The sequence below is a fragment of the Canis lupus genome, chromosome 29, assembly GCF_011100685.1.
Source record: "Canis lupus familiaris isolate Mischka breed German Shepherd chromosome 29, alternate assembly UU_Cfam_GSD_1.0, whole genome shotgun sequence".
NCBI lineage: Eukaryota > Metazoa > Chordata > Mammalia > Carnivora > Canidae > Canis > Canis lupus.
The window spans coordinates 42359023-42381622 of NC_049250.1; the positions used below are offsets into that span (position 1 = coordinate 42359023).

Here is a 22600-nt window from a genome sequence, read left to right on the forward strand (position 1 = left end):
GTCACTTGAATAAACCTTATGAAGACAGACATTGTCTAAGAACCATATATGACAGGAATTCTAGATCTTGGGCCTGTAAAGCAAGTTAAACTTACCATAGTTTTCTAGGTCTTTATTTGGCTCTGAAGGTCAGTGCTTCATTGGTACTGGTCTCTGGTGGAGTATACATAGGACCATTAGCTAGGCTTAATGCATTGTGCTAGTAGATGCAGAGGAGAATGGAAGATGTACCTAACCCTCAGAGAGGTTGCAGTCTAGTTAAGGAAATGCAAGCACAAGAGAAGATAACTGGTAACAATTGAGTGCCAATTATTCAGAGAAGTAAGATTGTCCTGTTTGGGTGGCCAGAAAAGATTGACTTAATTGGACTTCTAAGGATGAGGATGGTATTTCAGTAACTAGAAGTGAGGAGGCCAGTTCTGGCAGGTGAAAGAAACAAATGAACACAATCAGACATTATTCAGCTAAAACAAAAGAACGTATTCAGACATACTCAATGGAAAGCCAACCCTAAACGAGTTTGACCGGTCAGGGTCGGGTGGGAGTATGATAAAAATAGATACAGCTAGCAACAACACTTATGAAAGCAAATCAGGCTTGTATCAGTGATTTATGAGAGTCTGAATTAAGATGAAGTGCAAAGGTTGTAAGAGAAACAACAGAAACAAAAATATATGAAATTTGGTCACCAGGTTTTCAGGATGCAGTGGTGTCCTGCTGAAATACTAATATCACTCATTGTAAGTATTGATACGCTCCTACTTTTTTTGATGCTATATAATACAAATATTTTCACATCTCTTAACACTGATAAATAACTCTTGGTTGGGGAAGGAGGGGAATATTATCATTTTTTTAAACCAATCTCATTAAAAAGAGTTTAATGGATTGCCCAAGATCACATAGCTAGTAAATAATGATCCCTCAATTTTGCTGCGGCAGCATTTCTCTTAAAGTGTAGTTTGTGGACCCCTGAGAAGGAGTCCAGGGGACCTTTTGCTGAGTCCTGGAAGACAAAACTGTTTTCATAATAATTGAGACATTATTTGCCTTTTTCACTGTGTTGATATATGCGTGAATGGTACAAGAGCAATAGCAGGTAAAACTGCTGACTTGTAGCACAAATCATGACAGTTTACTATAGTAACTACTACAAATTACTAGTAGCTGTAATCTTTATTGCAATCCACTCGCAGTTAAAAAAGAAGAAAAAAGCCAATTTCACTTAAGAGTGTCCTTAATAAGGTTGCAAAAATGATCATTATTGGTTTAATTAAATCTTGACCTTTAAACACATGCTTTTTAATTATTTCGTATGATGAAATGGGAAGTATACATACAGCATGCTGTGTACTGAAGAAGAGTGGTTGTCTTGAGGAAAAACACCTGTACAATTGAGTTACAGTCTGGACTAGCCATTTATTTCATGTTGCTCCATCTTAACTTGAAAGAAGAGCTGATAGGCTGTGGTTATTTAGACTTAGGGTATTTGTGTTCTTAAAAACAAGGTGATCCTGTCACTTCAAGGAAAATAACAGTATTTGTTGCAAATGATACAATGATATATTTCCAAGTGAACATTAGAAATTTGGAAAATTTGTATCTGTCACCATGAGTTTGACAGCATCCCAGTGCTTAAAGAATTTCTGATGAGATCAGTTAGGATATTAAAAACATGATTTTTATTTTTTAAAGATTTTTATTTATTTATTCATGAGAGACAGAGAGAGAGAGAGAGGCAGAGACACAGGCAGAGGGAGAAGCAGGCTCCATGCAGGGAGCCCGACCTGGGACTCGATCCCGGGTCTCCAGGGTCACGCCCTGGGCCGAAGGGAGCGCCAACCAAACATGATTTTTAAAAATACTTTATACAGTGGAATATTTTAACATTGTAGAAGATGTGTGTAACTCACTGAACCAGTATTTTCCAAATGAGCAATGCTTGCATGTTACAAAATCAGGCAAGTGTAAAAGATTCATTCAAGGTGCAAGATAGACCAATAGAGTATGGGAAACTTCACCAATACGGATTCCACATTGCAACAGTTTTTAAGAAACTCCCACTTGACAAATTTTGGCGTAATATTTTTTTCCTTCTTCTCTTAAAACCCTTCAAGACTTCCCATTGCTCTTGCTCCACAATCTGTGTGTGTGTGTGTGTTTTAAGATTTTATTTATTTATTTGAGAAAGAGAGCACAAGTAGGAGGGAGGAGCAGAGAGAGAAGCATATTCGCTGCTGAGCAGGGAACCTAACACGAGCCTGGATCCCAAGACCCTTGATCCCAGACTCTGGGATAATGACCTGAGCTGAAGGCAGACACTTAACTACCAGAGCCACTCGGGTGCCCCTCTTCTTCCACAATCTTAATCATAACCTAAAGGCCCTGCCTGTGATTCAGGTCTCTTTTCCTACCCCTACCCTCCCTAAGGACACACACATTGGTTTTCTGTCTTTTGTTTTGTTAAACAGTTTTAAGATATACTATAAAATTTTACTTTGTTGAAGTGTATGATTTTAGTGTACCTGCAGAGTTGTACGGCTCTTACCACAGTGTGTTTGAACGTTTCCTCTTTCCAAAAAGAATTCTTGTGCCCATTACCAGTCATGCCCCATATTCCCCTTTTCCCCTAGCCCCAGTCCCTGTTAATCACTAATCTTTGGTGTAATATTAAAGAATGATGCAGTTATTTGGAAAATTATTAAGACAGTCCTCCTTTTTCCTGTTACATATGTATGTGTATGTAGCCAGATTTCCTTCATATGCTTCAAATAATGTATCACGCAGTAAAATTAAATGCAAAAGCAGGTACGCGAACTCAGCTGTCTTTTATGAAGCCAGACAATAAAGATATTTGCAAAACGTAAAGCATAGCACTGTTCTCACCAAAGTGTTTTTTTTGTTGTTGTTGTGGAAAATATTTATATAGGTGTAATTTTTTTAATGTAGGTGCAATTATACAATATGTAATTAGTCTTATTATTTTGAAAGAAGTTAATATATATCTAAATAATATCTTTGTTTAAATTTATAATATGGTAGATATCAGTAGGTATAACCCATGTAAACAAAGGCTCTTTGACATCCTCAGTCAGTTTTAAGAGTATCCTATGAATCAAGCAGTTTTAGAACCACTACTCTAGGAGGAATCAGTGTTTAGAAGACCAAACACAAACTTATTCCAAGACCTCATAGGTTTTAAGCAAGTGTAAGGTATAGCAGCTCTTAGGAAAACAGAGAACACCTGCACGCCAGTGAGCTTACATACATTTATGGTTTACCTTCTAAAATACATCTTAGAAACTAATTTAAAACCAGGGATTGGCAAACCATGACCCTTTTAACATGTCTAGTTCTCTGCCTATTTTTAAAAATGTATTGTAAGGCAGCCACACTTATTTACTTACTTACTGTCTTTGGCTGCTTTTGTAACAAAACAGCAAAGTTGAATGGTTGCAACAGAGGCTTAAAATATTTACTGCCTGACTTATTTTTTTGCTGAAACCCTGTTTTAAACTCCTAAAGTAGTGTTTTTGGATTCCTTCAAGTGTTTTCATTATCTGGAATGCTTTCAGTCTAATTGTGTAGGTCTTGGACTCTTGACCTTTTGGGCTCCTTACGCCCAAAATCTGTAGCTTCATGATTCTTGGGTTCCTATCTAAGGAATTACTTTTCAATTTCTTTAAGGTAAATACAGTATTTTCTATAAAGGAGGGAGTATCTTACCAGAGAAACCTCATTTCTGCGCCTAGAATTTTCTGTCTAAACTCCTGACAACCAACAGGAGTGAGACCAGAACCAAGACTTCTACACTAGCCCATCATTTTTCCATGATGCTGTAATTCTATGAGGCAAGAGGGGATGGAAATTCAGTGAAATAATGAATTTGGTTTTAAAACACTAAGATTGAGGTAAAAATGGGGTCTCCAAGTGGAATTAATTTATTAGGCTGTTGGAAATACAAGAACCATATCTGGGAAAAGAGTTCAGGACTAGATTTAAGAAGTTCTTAAGAAAGGTTTCTTGTAAATTTTTAAGATTCTGGGTTGATAGCCATGCTACTTACATGGTGTACCATAATTCATGTGCTCACACTAAACATATTTAAATACTTTAAATATGGATGGTTTGGATGATGGATCGAGTACACAAATATAATAGCCCAGGGGTTTTATTTTGGGGACAGAGTTGGACAGACAAGGCCATATGTAATGTAGTCTACTTTTAGGCTCTTTGATTGATTAACCAACTATTAATTGAATATCTTCTGTCTGCAGGGTGCACTATTCTAGGCACTAGGAATATAGTAGATAAAACGGGGGCGGGTGGAGAACTAAAAACAAGCAAATATATTCTCTCATGTCAGGTTGTGCTAAGAGCTGTGAACAAAAATATACCTCAACAGGGTAAGGAGAAAGAGGTCAAGTGCAAGTCGTGGGCACTTTCCTGCACCTGCAATCCTGCTGCTTCCTTGCATTCAGGAAAATGCATCAGAATGGTAGTGAGTTGACTAGTCTTGGCTCTAGTTTAAATTACATGAACACTAGCCATCACCACCACCACCACCTGCCCCAGAAAAGGGGGAACATCAATTGCAACTTTCCTTTTAAACAGATTTGTGACACTTTTTATAATTAAATCTCATCCTTACATTGTGTCACCAAGTTACTAAGATTAGGAACTGCTGGTATAGATAAATGTAAGTAATATGCTCTTTGGACCATCTATCCTTTGCCATTTAACCACGCTGAGCTTGTTTACATGTTTGAGACAAGTGAGAAAAATAAATAGTACTAAATGTGCAGCAGTATAGGGATTTGCCGTATTTGTTTAGGCACAAAGTGGATGAAATTGATCCTAATGCAGTAGTTTTAGATTTTTCAAGTCACGATTGTTTCAAGTTTTCAAAACAAATTTGACTAACAGCTTTTAATTTTGTTAGGTACATACATTTTTAAAACCACCACTGTCATCATTACCAGAAAAAAAGGAATTTTGACACAATGGAAAGAGAAAGAACAAAAATCTCAGAAAACAAGAGTTTTTGCCATGAGTTAGTGGAAAATCTTACATACTAGCCACTTGTCTGCACACAAAAGCATCACAGTATCTGCATCTAACCTTTAGGAAATACTCAGCATTCCTCTTTTCCAGGCTTTATTTCCTTTACCAATCCTGACATTACCAACAGTGGCTTTAGATAATTATAGGGCTTTAAATATTAGATATGTCAGTTTGCCAAAATTTTAAGGACCAGTATTTCCCAGAATAGAGAATTAAGAAATTGAGTAAGGATTACACTTAGAATCTGACTGCTTACCTTGGTATAAATAACTAATTGCAAAATAAAGTATTCTTTCCCTTAAAATTTGTAGTGTCTCTCTTAATGTTAGTTTATGACTGTATACAAATATTAAGTTATACTCCCTAAGTTGATCTTTTCAGCATGAATTTAGCTATGCTCTGCTTTATATATATATATATATATATATATATATATATATACACACACACACACACACACACTTTGCAGTTTCTTAAAATAGCAAGATCTGCCAAAAAAGCAGTTAGCCATTTCAGTAGATTTACTTTTGCTGCTACTATATACCTTTGTTGCTCTAATAAGTGATATCACTTATTTCTGGGTATTGTGTAATATTAGAAATATTCATTCATGTTAAGAAGTCAAAGGTAGGGCAGCCTGGGTGGCTCAGCGATTTAGCACTGCCTTCAGCCCAGGGTGTGATCCTGGAGACCCGCAATTGAGTCCCACGTTGGGCTCCCTGCATGGAGCCTGCTTCTGCCTCTGCCTGTGTCTCTGCCTCTCTCTCTGTGTGTCTCTCATGAATAAATAAAATCTTAAAAAGTCAAAGGTAAAAGATGAGCTAATCTGTGGAAGTCATTTTTGTGTCTTTTTTTAATAGCCAGTTTATAAGGTTTTGATATTTTAAGTTCTGTGAATTTGAATGCATATTACTTGTAGTCCTAGAACTAGAAGCATGTGCTTTTTTAAGACTGTTGTCTCCACACTGGAGTACACAAGAAGATATCCATTGGGATGTGAAGGAGGAAAATATTGGCTTTGTATTTATACTTCATTTTTTATTAAAAGAAATTAAGCTTTATCCATATTAGTGTATGGCTAGTCATTGGCATCCTCATTTGGAATATTAGAGGGTAGTAAGACACTACATGGGCCAGATCCTGAGAAGAATGGGAAGTGGTAATGAAAAGACTACTCTCATTTGTTCTTTTCTCTTAACATATTTTGACAGATTGCATTTGATGTGTGCTCAACTCCATGAGTTACTTGATTGTGTTACCCAGTTTAAACTAGACTAACCTTTAGTGAACAGGCTGCTAAGAAGCTGCAAATTGTGGATGATAAGAATGCAAATAAACAGTTAGAAAAATTGAATGGGCATTGCTATGCCTACCAAGACCTTTGTCAACCATATCATAAGGTTAAGATCATTTAATCATACCTGGTGAGAAATTGGTCACAAAAAATTCCAATCATCAAGGAAGAGTTTTGAAATAGAAATATATTTCTACTTCTGGTAGAAAACCTTGCCCATTTATACTGTGCCTTGAGATTTTAGCTAATAATATTCTGAAACTGTCTAAATCAGCAGGATATCTAAGCATTCAGAATGTGAAGATTTTTAAAGATGATTATTTATGCAGTACCCAATAAGACAGAATTTAACTAAATATAATTATGAATGCTTAGAAGGCATTCTCTAGGTTTGTTACTTACAGGAGGAAAAACATACGTGGGGGAAAAACACTTTTTCTTTTCTGCCATGAATAGAATTCGCAAAAAAACAATATGACAATCAACCAGAACACATTCTTTATCAGTATTTACTGTTGGGTACAGCATAAAAACATTGCTGATGAATTGAGTAAATCAGTAGCAGAGCAAAATTCAAATTGGAAAAATGTACAGATTATTCTGACATTGGAGAACTTGGTATATTCTATTTCAGTAATGAAACGCATAAGAACTATTTTTGTGAACTACTAAAGATTAAAAAAATACCTACAAAGGTAGATTCTCAAGAATAGATCACTTAATTTAAATTTTTTAGTGTGGAAAAAGTAAATAAAAACCACTGATGAAGGGCCTGTGTGAACTGGAATGAAATTTAAAAAAAAATAAAATTTGGGGAGTAGGGAAATAGAATTATAGAGATAGTACCATGCATGAAATTCATTTACTACATTATTTCTATAAATCAATGATGGCAAAAAAGGTATAAAGCCAGACTACAAATTGGAAAACAAGGCCTTTAAGTTATAGTAAGGGCAAAGTGGAAGTCATCATCTTTTATTGTACAAAGAAGAGATTCATTGACTATATTTCTCAAAATACTTTTATAAAGTTGACCAACTTAAAAAATGAACCACACATTTTTTTTATTAAAATTCAAGCATTTTAAATGTGTTGATCTTTTTTACAATAACAAGTGATTGTCTACTTAGCAGATCTTTTTGGGAAAAATTTGTGCTTACTAATCTGTCCCTTCAGTGTTAAGGAAACTTTAACAGATGTGTCACAAGGTAGCTGATTTTTTTTTTTTTTTTAAGAAACTCATGCAATCAAGAGTATATTCTGAGAAAAAAAAAGTATATTCTGAGAAGTTTACATCATTGTGTGTTTTGTTATTAAAAATTATTTGTTGTGAAAATTCTCATATCTGCATAATTTAATAGCTTTGGAGTAGTTTTCTAACAGAAAGGTTCTGGAGCATGCTTATCAAATCCCAGCTCTGGCATGTAATAATTATGTGATCTTGGGGTTGGTTAGTTGATCACTCAGTGCCTCCCCTTTCTCATCTGTAAGGTGGAAATAATAATATCTGCCTCATAGAGTTATTTTGAGACTTGACTGGGTTAATTAGAAAGATCCATATAAACGATAGCAATACAGGGATCCCTGGGTGGCGCAGCGGTTTAGCGCCTGTCTTTGGCCCAGGGCGCGATCCTGGAGACCCGGGATCGAGTCCCATGTCGGGCTCCCGGTGCATGGAGCCTGCTTCTCCCTCTGCCTGTGTCTCTGCCTCTCTCTCTCTCTCTCTCTCTCTCTCTCTCTCTCTCGTGTGTGGCTATCATAAATTAAAAAATAAATAAAAATTTTTTAAAAAGTGATAGCAATACAACCAGTTTTTTATTTTTTTTTAATGGAGGAGATTTTTAAGATTTTATTTATTTGAGAGAGCGAGAGAGAGAGAGAGCGCACAAGCAGGGTGAGTGGCAGAGGGAGAAGGAGACTCCTCACTGAGCAGGAAGCCAGTCTCAATCCCAGGACTCTAGGATCATGACCTGAGCCAATGGCACTTGCTTAACCAGACTGAGCCACTCAGGCGCCCCAATACAACCAGTTTAAAAAAAAAAATTTTAAGTCTTTTTAGTGAATCCATTTGTTAAAAATGCCAAAATAAAGTAAAACCATCAGATTCAATTGCAGGAAATATTGGTGTTGAGTACATATCCACTGATGTATGTACTCCATACACAACAACTGTATGTTGACTGCATATCCACAAAAACCTTTGCATACTTAGAATTAGAAGGTAAGGTGGAAAAATTACTGTCATGTTTTATAGTAAACATGGCCTTAATTTAAATGGATCTCAGTACCTTTGTCAGGTATGATAGTTTTTAATATTAAAAATATTAAAGTATTAAAATGCATGAATTTAGAAGATTATTAAAAAGTAATGAAGCATATTCAGTTATACTGCTTCCACTAAAAATAGTTAGGTTTTGGGCACTTGGGTAGCTAAGTGGTTGTGCATCTGCCTTCAGCTCAGGGCATGATCCTGGAGTCGGAGATCAAGTCCTGCATCAGGCCCTTTGTGTGAAGCCTGCTTCTCCCTCTGCCTTTGTCTCTCATGAGTAAATAAATAAAATCTTAAAATACATTATTGTAGTAGGATATGTGTAATAGCCTTCCAGAATATACAAATAAACATTTTGGAATGTATGTCTTGCATATTGTAGATATTTAATAAATTTTTCTTGCATGCTGCCCAATCAAGAAAGGCTAAGGCCAGCTCCATGGTAGTCTGACAAAAAATGGGGGGAAAGAACTGTGTTTAACAAGGGAGCCAGGACTTTGTATTTGCAGTTTTCTTCAAAAGTGTTAACTGTAGTAAGGTGTTTTATCTCAGTAGGATGGCTTGGTCAAATAGTAGCATGTATGCATATTTATTTTAACGCTTTTTATAATACGTTCTTAAGTCTCATCTGAGTAAGCGTGATTTTTTTGATTAGTGACTTTTAAAGGTAACTAAAAATCAAACAATACCTAGCCTAAAACCAAGATAGTTGTCTTTATTTTTCTGCAGATTTCACTTTAGAGACAAATGGCAGTATTTCAGTGTGAATATAATTTCTATCCTTTTATCATAGTTGCTCTCTCCTTGAAAAAGTCTTATTTATGTATACTGCTTCATAGTTAGCAGTCTGCTTTCATATCTTATTTAATCCTTAAAAGAACCTTATGTGAGGTTAGGAATTTTTGTCGCATAAGGCAGTTGGGAAAGAGGGTTTAGAACTACTTGGCCTAAAATCTCACATAGCTAATACATGATTAAGTTTGTATTTAGAGTTCAATATAGAGAGACAGCATAGCAGAGTATTTGTGAAGGCAGGATCTAGGGTCAGAACTGAATTTTAGTTCCAGTTTTACCACTTAATAACCCTGTGATCTCAGGCAATTTATATAATCTTTTTATGGTCTCAATTCTCTTATCTGTAAAAAGGGGGTACTTTAGTTAGTTTCTATAGGTCTGTACTATTCAATGTAGCAGCTACTTGCATGGCTACTTAGCACTCTTTCTCATACTATCTTCTTAATAGTTTTTTATATTAATTACATTTTGGAATAGTATTTTGGACTTGTTGGTTTTACATATATTATTAAAATTAATGTTACTTATTTCTTTTAACTTTCTAACCTGTGTGCTAGGAAGTTTTAAGTTACAAACATGGCTTGTATTATATTTCTGTTTTGGACAGTGCTGTTCTAGACCAGGGGTTGGCAAACTCTGGCTCCCGAAATCCAGCCAGGTGCCTGTTTTTGTAAATAAAATGTTGTGGGTACACAAGTCATACCCATTCAATTATATATTGCACATAGCTACTTCTATGCTATAGCAGCAGAGTTGTACAATTAATTGCTACGTGTAGAACTATATATGCTTTGCATAGCCTAAAATATTTACTATTTAGTCCATTATTGAAAAAGTTTGCTGACCCCTACGCTAGGCTGTAATTGAAAAGTGCTCAGTGTATTATCTTTACTTGAGAGTGGTTATGAGAGACAGACATACAGAAAGTAGATTGGTGGTGGACGCCACTGGGAGAAAGGTGGTGAGGAATGACTGATAATAGGAACCACGTTTCTCTTTGGTGATGATGAAAGCATTCTGGAATTAGATAATGGTGATAGTTGTACAACTATTGAATAACCTTGAATACAAAAACTACTGAATTTAAAGAGGGTAAATACTATGGTATGTAGATGATATCTCAATTTTTGTAAAGTGAATGTGAGCCTGGCGTGGTAGATGTAATAAAGCAGTACATGAAACATGATATGTGTTGATGAGAACATGCAAAGAAACAAGTACAAGTCAACTGTGGGGAATATAAAAAAAAATTGTTTTTGAATTGTTTCTTACATACTCCTGTTGTCAAAGAATTTTTAATCACTCTTCAGAGCTGTCGTTTATTGCTTATTCAAACTAGCATTTACTGCTTTACTCATAAAAAAAGACTTAATTATCAAGATATAATTTTTTTGGTGGTAAACTTAGAGATAGTGTAGAAGAATACATATGTAGCCAATCTCAATAAATAGTTGAATGAATGAATGAATGAATGAATGAATGAATGAATAAATAAATAAATAAATAAATAAATAATAAAATCACTATTTTATGAATGTTAATACTCTTCAGGAAGCACTAATCTAAGTATAGAAATCATGGCTTTATAAAGTTTTAATGAACTTTTGAAAGGAGAAAATATTAGCAGAAGGGAATTGGAAGGCTATTTCAGAATATCCATATCTTGCATGCGTGTAGGTATTTTTTTTCTTTAATGAATTATTAAATATCTACCATATGCAAATCCTAGGTATTTTCACATTGCTCTGAAACTGACAAAATATTGCCTGCTTTGTATAGTTGACTCGCTAATTTGTTATACCATAGGGATTCCAACAAGTGTTTTATAAAATCCCAACACCAATAATCAGTGCATCATTTTATTTTTGAACATTAGCAGTAGATTTTTATTTTATTGTTCTGAACCCATTATATTATAGTACCTTGTTTTATGATATGTTAGGGTAGCATGTTTCTAAGGGCACAGACTTTGGAGCCAGATAGACCTATTTCCTAATTTGACTCTACCATTTACTAACTCTTAATGTGACCCCAGACAGCCTGTTTAATATTTTTTAACAGCTCTAAGTCTCTGTTTCCTCATCTCTAAAATGGGAATAATACCTTCTCTAGTGGGTTTTTTGTTTTTTTTTTTTTTTTAGGGAATAAAGAAGAAAATGAGTGTAAAGTACTTAGCACAGAGTAACCCACTCAATACATGGTGACCTCATATTATTATTGCCATTTAATGTTAAGGTTTTTAATCAAACATTAAATTTTTTGGTTGTCAGCATCATACATTTCATTATGTATTTTACTGACTCCTACCTTTTCAAAAACATAATGAAATATTAAGTAACATTCTATTTTACTTTCAGTCAAAGAAAAATAAGAAGAAATCAAAATCAGATGCTAAAGCAGTGCAAAACAGTTCACGCCATGATGGAAAGGAAGTTGATGAAGGTACTTGAGCAAGTGAAAGGACTATAGTGAAATTTTAAATCCTTTTTTACCATGGTGCATTATATAAAAGCTGCATTTGTGTCGCTTGATCTTGTATCTAGCTTTTCTTTTAATAATTACAGATTTTACTGTGTAGATCTGTGACCTTGTTAGAAAACACTTTTTTAAAAAATCTAAATTATTTAAGGATCTAATAGTGTTTTTCCTGAAGGGAACCACCTTGAAATTTAAGGTCTAGCTCAATATTTTGAGCAATTGTTTTGTCTTTGTTTCTTAGAAATATGGTTTGGACTTTTTCCTTCTTGTTTATTATAAATATACTATCCCTAGAAGGCTGTGTACAAAATTCTTGAGGAAGCCCTTTATTGTCATCACCAAGTAAACCCATTTATTAGTAACTATTTATAACACTTTCAGTTCTCTCCAGCAGGATAAAAAGATATACAAGATGACCTACCTATTATTTTTCCTAATTCATAGATGACAGAGTTGATAAAAATGACCAGAATAAATAATAATGGCAGTTAGCTGCCTAAAACAACATACTGGAATTAGAATAAATTCTTAGGATAAATTAATATAATCAATACTCTTGGCTTTTAGTTTACTCTCTAAATTTATCATGATATTTTATGTGCCCCGCCCCATTTCCCTCCTCAAAACTACAGCTTTTTTTGTCTTCCCCTTTACTGAATAACACTTTTTTTTCTGGGGCTATGTCAGGAGCCTGGGAAACTAAAATTAGTCACAGAGAGAAACGACAGCAGCGTAAACGTGATAAGGTGCAGACTGATTCTGGTTCATTGGATTCAACTATCCCTGGGATAGAAAATACCATCACAGTTACCACCGAGCAACTTACAACTGCATCATTTCCTGTTGGTTCCAAGAAGAATAAAGGTATATTAGTGGAACATAAGAGTCATACATCAAATCCAGCTCCTTTTAATCAGATGTACAAAATATGATTACGTCAAAATTTGGCTATTTTGAACTGCTTACATGATTGTGCTGATATACCCTTCTTCGTGAGAGCACTGTGGACCACGTATTGGTTTACCTGAAAACCAGCAGTGTTACTTGTTACTTACTACTGCCTAATGAATGGCCTGCTAAATTAAAATTGCCTTTCTGCCTTGAGTCACATGAGAAAATGATGTTGCCTTTTTTTCTTGTGTGCATTGCTTTGCCCCAACTCTCTTACATCTCCATTTCTTATAGTGGATGAGACATTTACTAAATAAAATTATTTGTCACCGTTCTGCATGTTGAGTGCTTTCATTCCAAGATGAAACAAGCATGTTCTGGATAGTGCAGGCTCTATCTGGACTTCTTATCACCCTGACTTTTTGAGAATGCCATAGGTGTTTGATAAACTAGACTGGAACTTCAGAGGTTGTTGAGCTAATGTTCTTCCCATGTATTTAAAGTGCTCACACTATCCAATACTGATGGCTTCTTAGTAGCTCTTTACATTGCCATCACTTTTACCCTGGAGACATCAGTCAGGGTACTGTTCAACTTGCACATGGACTTTTCTTCCTCCTTTTTATTAATTGCCTACCCTGCATTTGTCTCCAGACCACTTTCTTAGCCTTGTTATCTTTTACTTTTTTTGCTTGATGACTTGCCAGAATTTATTGCTTTGGTATAGCAGTGGCTTCTATTTATGCATTTTCATCGTTACATATTAGCCATGCTTTAGTGCTTCTTTCTGTTGGTGGCCCTCTTTCACTGTCTTGGTGCATGCCTTCCTTGCTAGCACAATCCTTTGTCATGCTGGTTTTTTGATACATTGTAATCATTATGCTTTTTAGTGTCAGAGAAATGGTATCTTTGTTTGTAACGTCGTACCTCTTGCTGTATTTCCTAAGTCCTGGTCCCAAATACTGGCAGTGTTCTTAAGTTGGATGTGTTTGCTTCCAGGATTATTGAAAAGGCAGCTGGTATTGTTGAGAGGTGGCAAAGTTGAATCCAATTACAGAGCCCCAGTTCTCCAGTTCCTACTTAAAAGAATCTTGATAAGCCTTACAGAACAGCAGACTCTATGTATACTTGAACAGTTTTCCAGGTCCTATGTTGCCATTTTAGTTGACTAAGAATAGGGTAACTATAGAACTCAATTCCTTAAGGACATGTTAGATATGTTGTAAAACTGACTCTTTTCCAGTGTAAGAATTTAGTACTTGAAGAAGCAAGTTATTAAAATTAACAAGTAAAAATTAATGTGTTTGTTAACTCCTAATTTAATGTGCATAGTGTGGCCTATTTAGTATTAAATAAATTTTATTTCTATTTCAACCAGGTGATTCTCATCTAAATGTTCAAGTTAGCAACTTTAAGTCTGGAAAAGGAGATTCTACACTTCAGGGTGAGAGAAATTACATGTAACTTAAATTGAAGGCCCATCAAAATAGAAACTTACATACATGTCTCTTTCCTCACATGAATGATACAGAAGGAAAAAAAAGACTTAGAAATGATTTTTAATTACTAAAGTAACATAATCACAATCCAGAGATTTTGGAAAATGGATAAAAAGAAAAATCATTCCCACTTCTAACAGTCTTTGGTATGTTCTAGTTGTTTCTCCCTCTCCCCATATGTAAAAACATTTTTTTAGTAATAGTTTATACGCAATTTTTATTCTAGCTTGCATTGTGTAAGCCAATACAGAAAAAAAAAATTTGGGGTTGGGGAGGACTCGGTTTTAATATAGGCATATATGGGATAAAAGACTTTACCCCTGTTTATTAGGGAAAAATCCTTAATACCTATAATCATTTAAATTGATTCCTTAGCAAAATCAAATATTTTACAATAAATGGACTGCAATCTAAAGTTGTACTGTGCTTCACAATTAGAAAATACTTTATTTACTCGTTTATGGTAAAGATTGAATTAAGTAGAGTGGTATACCTTACCTAGAAACTAAAAGTGTTGTTGTAAAATATAAATTGAGAAATGAAAAAGCACTTTCTTGTTTCAGGTTTGTTTTCACCTTGTCAGCTTCCTTCATTCCCATGGTTCTTAATCCTGGCTACACTTTACAGTTGTCTAGGAAGCTTAGAAAAACAGCATACACACATATGTACATATACCTGCATACAAATATTCTGATTTGATTTGATTTTTATTTTCTTAAGTAATCGCTATGCCCAATGTGGGTCTTGAACTCACAACCCCAAGATTTAAGAGTCACATGATCTACTGACAAGCCAGTGAGGCATTCCTAGAGATTCTGATTCTAATTAGTCTGGGCTGAGGCTCTAGTGTCTATTTTCAAGAAATTTTTCAGTTGATTTTAATGTGCAGCCAGGTTTTAGAATCACTGCCTTATTATACATTATGTGTGTGTGTGTGCGTGTGTGTGTGTGTGTGTAAAAACATATAACTAAAGAGAAGTGTTCATATTTTTAGTGGGTGAGTATTCTGAATATAGCAGAATATGTGTTGTTTTCCTGTTTGCTCTGTTGTACTTTCTTTGAGCAAGTCATTCTGCTGTTGAAAACATCATTAACATATAAAGTTCAAGCCTACCCTTAGTTTTTAAATTAAAAGTCATCCATGATGGTCATGTCACTTTGAAGAGTTTTCATTTTTATCTTTAAAGCTCAGGCTGTTTAGAGGACAGGACAGTAGGGGGGAAAATGAGTGATAAGTATAAACCAAGCAGTCATAGAAATTTGAAAATATCCCAGTTTTAGAATAAGGAGTCATGTATCGGTTTTTAATCTTCTTTTCTTTTCTTTAAGTTTCTTCAGGATTGAACGAAAACCTCACTGTAAACGGAGGAGGCTGGAATGAAAAGTCTGTCAAACTCTCCTCACAGATCAGTGCAGGTGAGGAGAAGTGGAACTCCGTGTCCCCTGCTTCCGCAGGCAAGAGGAAAAGTGAGCCATCTGCCTGGGGTCAAGACACTGGAGATGCTAATGCAAATGGAAAAGACTGGGGAAGGAGTTGGAGTGACCGTTCGATATTTTCTGGCATTGGTAAGAAGTGTTAGAAAATTTTAAGTTCACTTACAGTTGTTTATTTCTGGTACATTTTGAATTTTCAAGGAATGCAAAAAGAAAAAGTAGAAAAATGAGTGAAGCTATACAGAAATAATAGTAATAATTAATTCATCTTAACCTTCATGGAGAGCAAAGGGGAAACTAAAAAAGTCAATAATAGCATGTAATACTTCCTCTTAGTGCTCTCACACTTATCACATCTGATTATCAGTGTAGCTAAGGGGTATAATTGTGTATTTTTAGTGATGTTATAAATGTAACATGTGAGTAGGTTTTTTGATTAATTTCAACAGTTCTACTGAGTTTAATTAAAAATAATGAAAGCGGTTTACAGCATCTACTTTGATGCTGTTTTGCAGTCCGCAAAATGACTATTTATAATTAATTTCCCCCCTCAATTTTAAAAATACAGACCAGTAGTTGAGAAAGCTTATTCTTGTTGAAAGCAATCAAATTAAAAGCAACTTAATTCCGGGGTGTGTGTGTGTGTGTGTGTGTGTGTGTGTGATGGAAAAGAAATCCATGTTTAATATGGAAAACTACAAAAAGAGAAGGAAAAAGCCACTGTTACCACATCACCCAATGACAACCACTGTTTTTTTTTCACTGTTTTTTATAAATCTTTAATGACCTTTTATTTTTTTTCTGTGTACAGTTGTTTTTTGTTTTTGTTTTTGGTTTTTTTTTTGTTTTGTTTTTTTTACATAATACAATTTGGATATGCATTTTTATGTCCCCACTTGTAACATAAACATTTTCCTCTTTGTAAGTATTTTTATTTGAAGACCCTATGATATATTGTATAAACATAGCATATAAATTATTCAACTATTCCTATATTATAAAGATAATTTTTTTAAAAAACATTGTAAATGACATTGCATTGAATATATTTGTTTTTGGCTTATTTGGAGTGAGGTTATTGGGTTAAAGGGAGTATAAACATACGGTGCTCTGTGACACATTGTCAAGATATTTTCTAAGAGAGTAGTTCTAATTTATACAGTCAGCATCAGTATGAGGGCCAATTATCATGTGCTGACCAAGATTGGTATTTATACATCTTTTCTAACTTGATAAACAAAAAAATACATAAAGTGTTCTGGTTAACTTTTTAAATCACTAATGAGGTTGAGTATTTTTCACGACTTTCTTGATCATTGCTATGTTATGAATTGTCTATGTTCTTTGCCCATTTGTCTAATGGCCTGTTATTGTTTGTTGTTTTTTTTTTTAATCAAGTTGTAACTCCATACATTAAACATACACTTTTTTCTGTTGTGCTTGTTGCAGATACTTTTGTTTTATTTCTTTTATTTGAAAGAGCAATAGACACTACAGAGTGTTTAGTGTTTAAGTAGAAAAAAACTTTCTTCCAATGTTATTTGCTTTTCCCATCATTTTTAAGCCTAGAAACTCCTGTTGACTCTTGTCCCCGAGAATGCAGTTAGTAGCATTTACTGATAATTATTTTTAAGCTCATTCTTCCATACAATGTCAAGAAATTGTGTAGAAATATCAAAATTGGCTTGGAAGAAGAAGAAAGCCTCATTTTCAATAATGAAGAAAGCATAAATGCTGTAAAGCATCTTTCCATATTTAACAAAAGATAGTCAAATTTTATGGAGTAATGTTAAAAACTATGGCCTTTTCAGATATTTGCAATTTACTTATAAAAACTATGTAGCATTTTTATAGTTAGGACATAAATTAGATGGTACTTGCTTAATGTTTGCTGCAGATAAAATTAAGCAGCAGGTTAGAGTTCCTGTCTAGGTGGATTAGGACCTTTGTTGAAATTGAAAGAACTATATTAAACTGGATTTGTAGTAAATCACTAAGAAGAGACTGGTGTGACTGGTCTCATGGATGTATATGTTCTTTAAAATACTCATTTACAAGTAAGAAATATCTTGAAAATGTTGAGGAAATAGTAAGTATAGTAGAATGAGTGTGGACTAGTTGAAACAGACCTATTTGGCATGAGTCCCTATTTTCCCACATACTAACTTCTGTGGAAATCAGGCTAGTTCTTTAACCTGTGTGAATTTCCTAGTTTCAGTAGTTATGAGGATTGGCTATAATGAAGGTCAAGAACCAAGTTCAGTGCCTGTCCCAAAGTAGTAGCAGAATGATGGTAAATAATAAGGTAGCTTGTTAAAGTGGAGAAAGGTTTTGAAGATAAACTTAAGTTCCAGTCAAGGCCCAGCTGTTTTCTGGCTGTCAGCTAGTCACTTAAGTACTCTGAAATTGAGCCTTAGCAGGGTTACCCTACGGATTAGAGGCACTGGTATGAAAAGTTTGGCCTATATTAGACATTCAATAAATAGTAGCTATTGCTGTATTGTCCTAATCTCTAAGGTTATCTTTAAATATTATTATCATAGTTTAAGCCTGTACATATCTTTCAACTTTTCTTTTGCAAATTGAAGGTTCCAAGTGACGTTCTTTATTTTAACAGCTGCTTGGTCTAGTGTGGATAGGGGAATGAATACCTCTGAACAGAATTCTGCTTCTTTTGCATCTCTCACACTTAACTCTGCTGTTTCTGGTATGTGAAAACAGTCTTTCATTTAGTTAACAAAAGAATTTCTGTTTCAATTCTTTTTAGCTCTCGCTATTTGAAAATTAATCGAGTCAAGTACTGCTATCAACATAAATAATAGATATATAAATTAGCAGAGGCATTAATAAAAGGGGAGAAAGGAAGACCTAAATTCTTATCTGTCAGTAGCTTGGTTCCTTTCTGTAGTGAAGATAGAAGATTCTGTGGCCTAACATAACTGAAAGTTCCTTGGCAGGCAGACAAATGCAAATAGAAGGCCTTCCCTTCAGGCTCATGATACTTTTCTGTTACTCACATATTTCTACCATACTTCTACTTGCAGTTTGCTGTTTCCTTTCTATTTGCCCCCATTATCATGAGTTTACAACTAATCCTTTTCGGTTATGTAGACCATCACATAATAACTTAAGAGTATCTGTTGATTTAGAAAATACATTATTACTAATAAACTATTATGAATTCAGCATTAAAAATGGATATGCCTTTTATTAATCACATAGAAGTCATATCTACTTAACAAATATTACATAAACGTGGGAGGTGTTGTTGACAACATTTTTTTCACGTTGGAATCCATGGACCCACTGTACTAATTATGTAGCTCCACAGCGTCTGGAGTCCCTAGAATTATAGGTCAGCAGACTTTTTCTGTAAAGGGCACAATAATAAATATTTTAGGCTTTGTGGGTCATACTGTCTCTGTGGAACTATGTAATTCTGACATTGTAGCCAGAAGGCAGCCAGAGAGGATACATAGATAACTGTATCTGGTTTTGAAATCCTATTCTCTGGATTTTTTAAATCATTTGTAAATATAAAAAGTGATCTTGACTCATAGGTCATACAAAAAGAGAGTGTTTGCATTTGGCCTATGTGTCGTTTGCCAACCCCTGCTCTCATAGACTACATTTCAGTTCCAGAGATAGAAATTAATTGCCTCTTTTATTTGGTGACTTGGTACAACACAGATACTGTTCTCTTCTTATATTCAGAGAAAGAGAAAGCAGCATGGGCTGCTAAAGAAATAGCAGTAGTGTTGTTGTGGTGCTTATAAGCAGCTAATATGCTGATTATATGTGAATTTATAGGGTTATTCTACTTGTTAAAATTTATATTAAAAATACATAACTATTTTGAGTATGTATCAAGCCATTATATTAGTGGACGGCTGTTAAGATCATCTACAACCAGGTGAAAATGTGTAAGCTAGGAAGGACTTTTATAAGAGGACTTGATTGCATATAAGTGTTTTACACTAACAGATTCTTTTAACCATTTCTTTATATCAGTGGCCCTGAGTCCAGAGTGAGTATCAGAGTCTCCCAAGGATTCTAGTACATGTGGAAATTCTGATTCAGAAGGTCTGGGGTGTATGTATCCCACATGGAGAATCCCTGCTTTATGTTCACATTCTAAAATGAATTAATAGCTAAAGAACAGAGGTTTTAGACCTGGCACCCATGAATTTCTGTGCCACCAAAATTATATGCAAAATTTTATGTAAGTTCTAGATGATATAGTCCATCACAGTTTTCATCAGATCCTAAAGACTGTGTGACCCCATTCTCACCCCCGCCTCCTCCCCAAAAAAGAAAACAGAAGAAACTTAGAAGATAATAGTCTCTTCTCTCTAAGTGCACCTGAACTTAACTTGGCCTCTAAACCACCAGCTTCCCTCTGTCTCACCTCTCTAGATAATCATGTTTTTTTAACTTTTTCTTAGGCAGAAGGTTTCAGAAAACTCAGACATTTTCTAGCTCTCTTTCAAGGGTCTCAGGTTATAGGCATATCCTGAAACCTTCAGGATTTCTTTTGTGCTTTACTATTTTTCATTAAGAACAAAAATAAAATGACTTTTTTCCAACTTCTTGAAATTTGTAGATAATCAGTTTCAAATCTGTATTTTAAATGACAAACACTAATGGATTGGTACTAAGGACAAAATATAGTTCTGATCAGTGAATTCAGTCAAGTGATTATCACGCTTAATCTGAAATTACCCTCAACTCTACTTTTCCTTAACTCTTCTAATGTCTGCATTTTTCCTTTTAGGGGAAATAAATAATTTAGACTCCGTGTGCAAAGTATAGAACTATTGTTATGAAACATCATTAGAAAATTCCATTTTTAATTTTATTGCATTCGTTTTCATTTAAGGGTCTACTGCTGAGCCAGTTTCTCATTCTACCACTTCTGATTATCAGTGGGATGTTAGCCGTAATCAACCCTATATCGATGATGAATGGTCTGGGTTAAGTATGTCCTTTTAAAAATTATGCTTTTGTTTTGTTTTTTCAGAATTTTCTTTCTAACACCCTAAATTCATTATTTATGTTTTAATTTTAACCCTAATTTTCACCTCTTAGGCCATAATATAATTTAATACCAAATGTGTAGTACTTGTAAACTGATTATTAAATAACTGTAGAATTTAACTAAATTTACACTTTTCATGACTCAGGCAGTATTTAAACATGTTGTTTTCTTACAGTTGCTCTATAATTTTTTATTTTTAAATTTTTTTGTTTTACATGAATGTTCTGTTTTTCTTCTTAGTTTTAGTATAATAGAATGAATATAATAGAAATGGCTTTCAGTTTATGAGGTATGCCAGTTTTGTATTATAAAACCATTTTCTTAGCCTGATTCCCAGTAGAATCTACTTGGGAAAATTAAAGACAAGAGTTATTTAAGGAGGCAAAAAAAAGAGGAAGGGAAAAAGAATTCAGTTTTTATGTTCAGAAAACTTATACTTCACTTGGAAAAAAAAATCCAAAAACCTGAGGGTTTTTTTTTTTCCCCACCACAACCTCAAACCTCTATACTACTTTCTCAGAATTTTCATAGGAAATCCTTTTCTAATATTTACTTAGCAATTATATGTTACCTTGTGGACTTCTCTACCATTTGGCCAGTGCAAAAAATAAAATAAAATTCTTTTGTTTCTTCAAGTAGAGTTGAAATGAAACCCTCTAAAAATAGGAACTCTCAATAACTCTCACATCCTGGGTACCTAGTGTAGTGCTTTATACACTACACTACTATATACAGGTGTTCAATAGGAATAGTCATAAGAAAAGCGAACAGTTGGCTATGTGCCAGGCACTAGTCTAAGTCTTGTGCATTTTATTAACTTATTTTAATGCCTATAACAATTCTAAAAGGTAGGTGATTTTTTTTTTCCCCACACTTCCCAGATGAAGAAACTGAGGCAAAGAAAGTTATCTCACTCAGATCACACAGCCAGTTAAATGGAGGTGGTGGTATCAAACTATGGTAGTCTGGCTCCAGAGTTCATGCTCTTATCCACCACGTGGTCCTACCCTAGTGATGATTGTAATCATGAAGGTAAACTTGCAGTGCAATACAAACATTAGTCTGTCGACTACTTAGTCTCTGTAGATTAGCTGAAGCACAGTTCTTACAGATTAAGGGAAGTGAGATGAAAAGGTAGATTAGGCTATAAGAAGTCTTGAATTGCTGGCTAAAGATTAGGGTGGTGGGATTGGTGTACTACTTGAAAAGGTATTTCCTACTTCTAGCCATCACTTTAAAACATAGTACCTCGTATGGCTTGGACTTCAGCACTTATCTTGGAATCTAGATTAATTGAGCTGTAAGATGGAGCAAATAATCTCTTATAATTACTTCTCTAGATTGTTGTGAGGTTTTAATGCGATAATAAATGAACATGAAAGCTTTTTGCAAATTATAAAGCATCCTGTAAATCCAAGGTATTACAAGATGTGAAAATAACAATGCTGGAAAATATAGTCTCTGTACTTTGGGAAGAATGATCAGCTCTGCACAGAATAGAATCTTATAACATGGAAAACATGATTGGCTGCTAAAATAAAAGACTGAAGGAAAAGGATGTATCCACAGGACTCTACTGAAAGCTAAAGTATCAGAAACCCCATCATTCATTGATTAGGCTGTTGATAGTCTTGTTAAATCCAGTTTCTCTTTAACCTCTTTTTTTCTGTGATTTTTTATTTTTTGTGTTACCATCTTTAATGTGGCTTATTTTAGTACTCCATGAACTTAATCATTCCTTCTACATTTACAAAATGAATGATTTAGTATTTGAAATTACTAATCCACAGAGTATGTATATATGTGTGTATGTATGTATACGTAGATACATACATACA

The 22600-nt window shown here is 34.4% G+C and overlaps 1 protein-coding gene across 5 annotated transcripts in view; it reads left to right on the forward strand.

Moving 5' to 3' along the window:
• Positions 1-22600, forward strand: part of MTDH (metadherin) — a 56716-nt gene that overhangs the window by 14896 nt on the left and 19220 nt on the right. Inside the window, exons 3-8 of one of the 5 annotated variants that reach the window (XM_038579834.1) lie at positions 11780-11864; positions 12588-12764; positions 14170-14235; positions 15620-15856; positions 18342-18431; positions 20604-20702. In XM_038579834.1, the coding sequence (XP_038435762.1) occupies positions 11780-11864; positions 12588-12764; positions 14170-14235; positions 15620-15856; positions 18342-18431; positions 20604-20702 (754 nt within the window). The remainder of the gene's footprint in view (positions 1-11779; positions 11865-12587; positions 12765-14169; positions 14236-15619; positions 15857-18341; positions 18432-20603; positions 20703-22600) is intronic. The other 4 variants (XM_038579835.1, XM_038579837.1, XM_038579836.1 and 1 more) reach the window with 4 other exon arrangements.